The 5606-nt window shown below is 32.4% G+C and overlaps 1 protein-coding gene across 1 annotated transcript; it reads left to right on the top strand.

Annotated features, from left to right (window-relative positions):
* The first annotated feature begins 2012 nt into the window (after window positions 1-2012).
* On the top strand, window positions 2013-5329 carry LOC139483516 (uncharacterized). Its single transcript, XM_071267537.1, has 3 exons — window positions 2013-2151; window positions 2972-3073; window positions 5099-5329. The coding sequence occupies exons 1-3, from the start codon at window positions 2050-2052 to the stop codon at window positions 5207-5209; spliced, it is 315 nt and encodes a 104-aa protein (XP_071123638.1). The 5' UTR covers window positions 2013-2049; the 3' UTR covers window positions 5210-5329.
* Window positions 5330-5606: the final 277 nt, after the last annotated feature.

Genomic DNA, 5606 nt, shown 5'->3' with positions numbered 1-5606 from the left:
AACAACTCTCGTATTCCTGACTTGGTACAGGCATTTTCAAATGTAGACAATGGTGGATTCAACCTGGTTTTATAGCGCTAAACCTCTCACTTTTATGTCAGTCGCATCAAATTCCGTTATTTTCACAGCGATGCTTGAACACAACAGAAATAATCGGTAAAATAGTCAAAATATGGTTATAGCAATCATCACTGTGTTATAATCTCAAGACAAACAAACATATACAAAAAAAAAACCAAAAAGCATCTATTAAATTAAGAAACACATTCCTTGTTCACGTGTTGGGCGTCAGAAAATGCAAACGTCACAAAAAAGAAATTTTGTTGTTCAATGTCTATTCAAAACAATTATAATTTCACATGGAGAATGGTGGTTTACATGGTTATAAAATCAAAAGTCATGTTGGAAAATAGACCGAAATTAAATATCCAGCAGTTCTTCGGAATTTTTAAGTTAATTTATTGTTAAATCTACTACGCGAATGACATAATTTTGTCGTTTGACGTTCAAAGTATTATCAAATTTATAATAGAACAATAACATAACATAATGACATAGAATAGAACAATAACATAATGCCGGGAGCTTTAAAAGTACAGAGTCACGTTATAAGAAACAGGGAAACACAAAAAGTCGCATATACAAAACACCCCAGTAAAAATGAAAGATGATACAAACACATTGACGGGATGTATAAGTACCGAGCGACGTCAAATGGATATAATATTTAACAAACAAAACAGTAAAAGTAATATTAAATTATTGCATAAAGACAAATGAACAAATGACGACTGCATGATATATCGAATATTTAAGGTGTCTTTCTCGTATAACTGTAATTTCTTTTGTAAACAAAATGGAAAATCGAGCTGGTACATTACTGTACAAAGACAAACGTTTGAGTTCTGAGAACTAGTTTATCACGAATTTTTAACACATTTGCAGAACTCAGGATGCTGTTTTGAATATATGTTTATCATATAGCATGTAGTATCATTTCAAAGACCACAAACACGCTTTCTCTTTTTTCTGTAGATTAATATATGAAACGAAAAGACGTATTCTCGTGTAACAATAGATCTGATATCGGGTAAACATTAAACAAGATTTTATAGTTAATTGTCTGACAATTAGTAAGGTGTGGCAGTTTGTCAAAATATAACTTAAAAAAAGAATCAGAAGTATTAGTCGAAATTCATAAGTTGACATAAGTTTGATAATTAAGTATTGTTTAGAAGTTCTTTCATCTCAAGTGGTTGATCTTTTGAATGTATTCAGGAGAAGAAAAAAAATCAAAACGGTACTAATATAAACATGATAAAACAACTTTGCACTCGAATGCACCTTGAGTCGCTCACACTCACTACCATTATCTTTTACACCATATCTTTTTTTAGACTTCAATTTAACTAGACGTGAATAGTAGCAACCACGATCACGATCTTTGATATTGCAAATAAAGTTCTAAATTATATCCCAGCAAAATTGTAATATTATCGTCTTTTTTTTTTGTTCCGCCCTATGTTTTCAGCTAAGCAGTATCTTTAAACTACAGTACCACTAAGCTATAAATCATATCATTCGAAGTAATTTCTAATGATATTCAATATGAGTTCGTTATATATTTGTAGTAACAACTGCGTTTAATATATTGCTGAGTTGTTTGGTCAAATGGTAGGAATTAAACAAAATTTGTTTAAAACAGCAGTAACGTGTAATCAATGTTTTCAAACTTTGAAGAACAAGAGGTGTAAGACTCGCTGTTTGTGATTCGACGAGTCTAAGGTTGATTCATATTTGTTTCCGACAATTTAGAGTTCAAAATGATAATAGAAACATGTCATGCATAATTTGAAAGTTGGATGTTGACGTTTAGATGTTTATGTTTACTTTTTTATTAGGGTGTTCATATGCCTCCTTAAGTCATTGATAAATCCCAGTTTACTTATGATGCGTAACAATGATTAACCGACACATGCGCCTAATTGAAGTACACGGGTATTTAAATGTATGTAAACGAATACCTAGCACAAAATTAATAACCAAATAATGGCACAACCTCGAGTACCTGTACCTTTCAATGCTGGGGGATTTGGTGGAGAACAACGAAGTGATGGCATTATACAAGGATTGATAGATAATAATCAACAGGTAAGTCACTGTATATCCTAGTATATATATGTTAAGTGTAAATCGGATTAGGAATATGTTGGAGAAGGCAAAGTTTTTTATCATTACAAATTTATAAAAAAAAGTACAGAGGCTAATATAAATGTTGACCACCTTAAATTAGCCATTTTACATTTTAAAACATTTTTACATGTATAAATATTCTACCTGCATTTTGCAAATGAAACAAGCATTTGACTGATAATATTTACATGAAATTTATTCATATATCGTTTCATATAGATTGTTTACAAACTTACTGCAAACGAAAAGCGTGTTATATCTAAGTTGATCCTTTTTACTTGTTTATGCTACATTTTTAAAATGTATCAATGCCAGTTATGCAATTAAGAGCTAATACATGTATATGCTATAGACACTTGATTATTATAAAACTGTGTATGAACTTGTGAAGTGTTCTATTAAATCGGTCGGTTGATTTCCCATTAACTCTTTTGTTTATCTCCTTAATATCATCATGCCTATTTAGTTTTCTATGTTGTGTCGTGTGTGCTGTTGTTTGTTTGTCTTTTTTCATTTTTAGCCATGGCGTTGTCAGTTTGTTTTAGATTTGTGAGTTTGACTGTCCCTTTGGTATCTTTCGTCCCTCTTTTAAATAAATTTTATTGTTTATCAATGCTAAGTTTTTAAAATGGGTTTTCATATTGTATTGTTAATACTTATATATGTGAATGAATATATGTTGTAAAGCGCTTAGGGTAATTTTAATATTATATAATGCGCTGTTATAAATACTGTATTATAACAATAAAATAATAATGATTATTTATATTGAATTTAGATAACAAACGCTGTTGGAATAGCCAGAAATAGTCCAGGTATTCAGCTTACTTCGCTGACTTACCGATCTCAAAATGCAGAAGGAACTAACTTCGTTGTCAAGGTAAGGAAATGTATGATCAATCTTATTCTTCGTTTGTACACCTTACCATCAACCTTTTTATAATGATTGACATACATGTAGATTGGTACATGTAAAACAAAAAAGTAGCAATTCAAAAACCGTAAATATGTATGCGGAATTAAATGAAATAGACATACAATGTGACATGAAAATTACCACAAAAGAACAACTTCCAAGCTTTTTTTTTTATTTTATTCAGAAAATTTGAGCAACTACTGATAAACACTTTGAAAACGTGGAACGTATAAAGCAGAATATATGAACTATTAACCCGACTGAACCGATTTTTAAAACCAGCACTTGGTCTGATGTGGTCTGAAAGGGGCCAAATCAATTCTTTATCGTACGTTATAACAATTTGTCTTGTTTGAAATCAGCAAAATAATATCATAATAAATACTTGTAAGAAAATAAAACCAAATACATATATTATGATAGAAACACAAAGATGTGGTATGAGTGCCAATAAGACAATTCTCAATTCTAGAAGCAATGTTCCGACGTATCCATTACAACTAATTCAGCCTTGTTCATAGCGTGTTCTTGCAGTCAAATCGGACTTGTTCATCGGTTCAGTATATGTTTAAACTGTTCCGTAGTTGTTATTCAAAGGCACACATTATCATAAAACCAAATTGGTAAACAAAATACTTAACAATTCTAGATTAATTGCCTGCAAACAGTGTTACTGAAATCACTGCAATGGCATGGATATGTTTGAAAATCGACCAAAATTACGAATTTAATTCCCATGTGCGTATAACTTTTGAACCGACAATTAATGTAGTAATGTTGTGAATCAGAATGATTTCCAACAGTGTTTAGATTTAGATATAAAAATTGAATCCAGTGCAGGTAGACTATGTTTGTGTAATGTTCTTGCTGAAGATTATATTTCAAACAGTCAAATAGAAAAAGAAATTATATGGGACAACTGTTTAACTTAATTAGGGCCCAGCCAAAGGCGGGTCCCCTATAGTGATCAGTCTGTCCGTCCGTCCTTCCATCCGTTCGTCCGTCCGTCCGTCCGTCCGTAACACTTTGTGTCCGCTCCATATCTAGAGAACCATTATGATTTCGTACTTTATACTTTACATGTTTATTAACCACCACCAGAGGGCGTGTCATGATGTATGTACAACTTCCTAGGTCAAAGGTCAAGATAAAAAAACTTTGGTTTCAGTTGACAACCCTGTGTCCTGTGGTGAAGATCGTGTCCGCTCTATATCTTGAGAACCGTTATGATTTCAAAGTTTATACTTAACATGTATATGAACCAACACCAGAGGGTGTGTCATAATTTATGAACGACTGCCTAGGGCAAAGTTCAAGGTCAAAAACTTTGGTTTCAGTTGACAACCCCATGTCCTATGGTAAAGATTGTGTCCGCTCTATATCTTCAGAACCGTTATCATTTCAAAGTTTATACTTGACATGTATATAAACCAATACCCAAGGGTGTGTCATAATTTATGTGCAACTTCCTAGGTCAAAGGTCAAGGTCAAAAACTTTGGTTTCAGTTGACAACCCCATGTCCTATGGTAAAGATCGTGTCCGCTCTATATCTTGAGAACCGTTATCATTTCAAAGTTTATACTTGACATGTTTATAAACCAACACCAAAGGGTGTGTCATAATTTATTTACAACTTCGTAGGTCAAAGGTCAAGGTCAAAAACTTTGATTTCAGTTGACAAACCCATGTCCTATGGTAAAGATACAATTTTTTAATGCACATTATTCACAGCGGGGCCCACAGAGATGGCTCCCATCTCAATGATATCTAGTTTTGACAATGAGGGTATTTTGAACTTAAACATTTACATTATAAGCCACAGAATTGCATTAAAGTAGAAAAACTAAGCAAAACAAAAGAGGCAATAATCACGTAAACACTGAAAAGACGACTAAACGTTTCGCCATATGTATGAAGCTGTAAACCATTTATATCTTTTAAAATCATATTAAAGTAAGATTTAAAAAAATGTTCATATCATTTTGTAGGTTAGAACACAAGATGACATTTACCTGCTGATACACATACGTCAAGGCCTAAATGGGGACGTAGGATTAGTTGCGCAGAGGGCAACTGAACCAATTTCATGTCAAATTTAAAGAGAAATTTCAAAAAGATATTTCAATCAATTAATCTGTTTGTAAAATGATGAAGCCTTCTGTTTAATCTTTATGTATTTCTGCTTTCCACATTCACAATTAAAATATGATATATTGCTATACTTTTTTTGTTTTTGTTTGTCTCATTCGAATGTTAATCAAAGCACTTGTTTATTAAAGAGAGGTAAAATACACCAAGAGGATGTCTATAAATCATAAATACACCTTATCGCTATTTGTCCGCCGCTACTGGATATCGCACAGGTTCCCGTAAAATTTTGACGTAATAAAACAAAATATCTGACGTCACAATGAAAAAGTGATTGTTGTTGACGTCAAAAGTTCAAGCGGCCGGGTCAGCCGGGATTAGCGATAAGGTGTATTGATGCAGAACCTT

Source organism: Mytilus edulis, chromosome 7, assembly GCF_963676685.1.
Source record: "Mytilus edulis chromosome 7, xbMytEdul2.2, whole genome shotgun sequence".
Taxonomy (NCBI): Eukaryota; Metazoa; Mollusca; class Bivalvia; order Mytilida; family Mytilidae; genus Mytilus; species Mytilus edulis.
The sequence above is the reverse complement of the archived record's forward strand: the minus strand, read 5'-3'. Positions and strand labels throughout refer to the sequence as shown.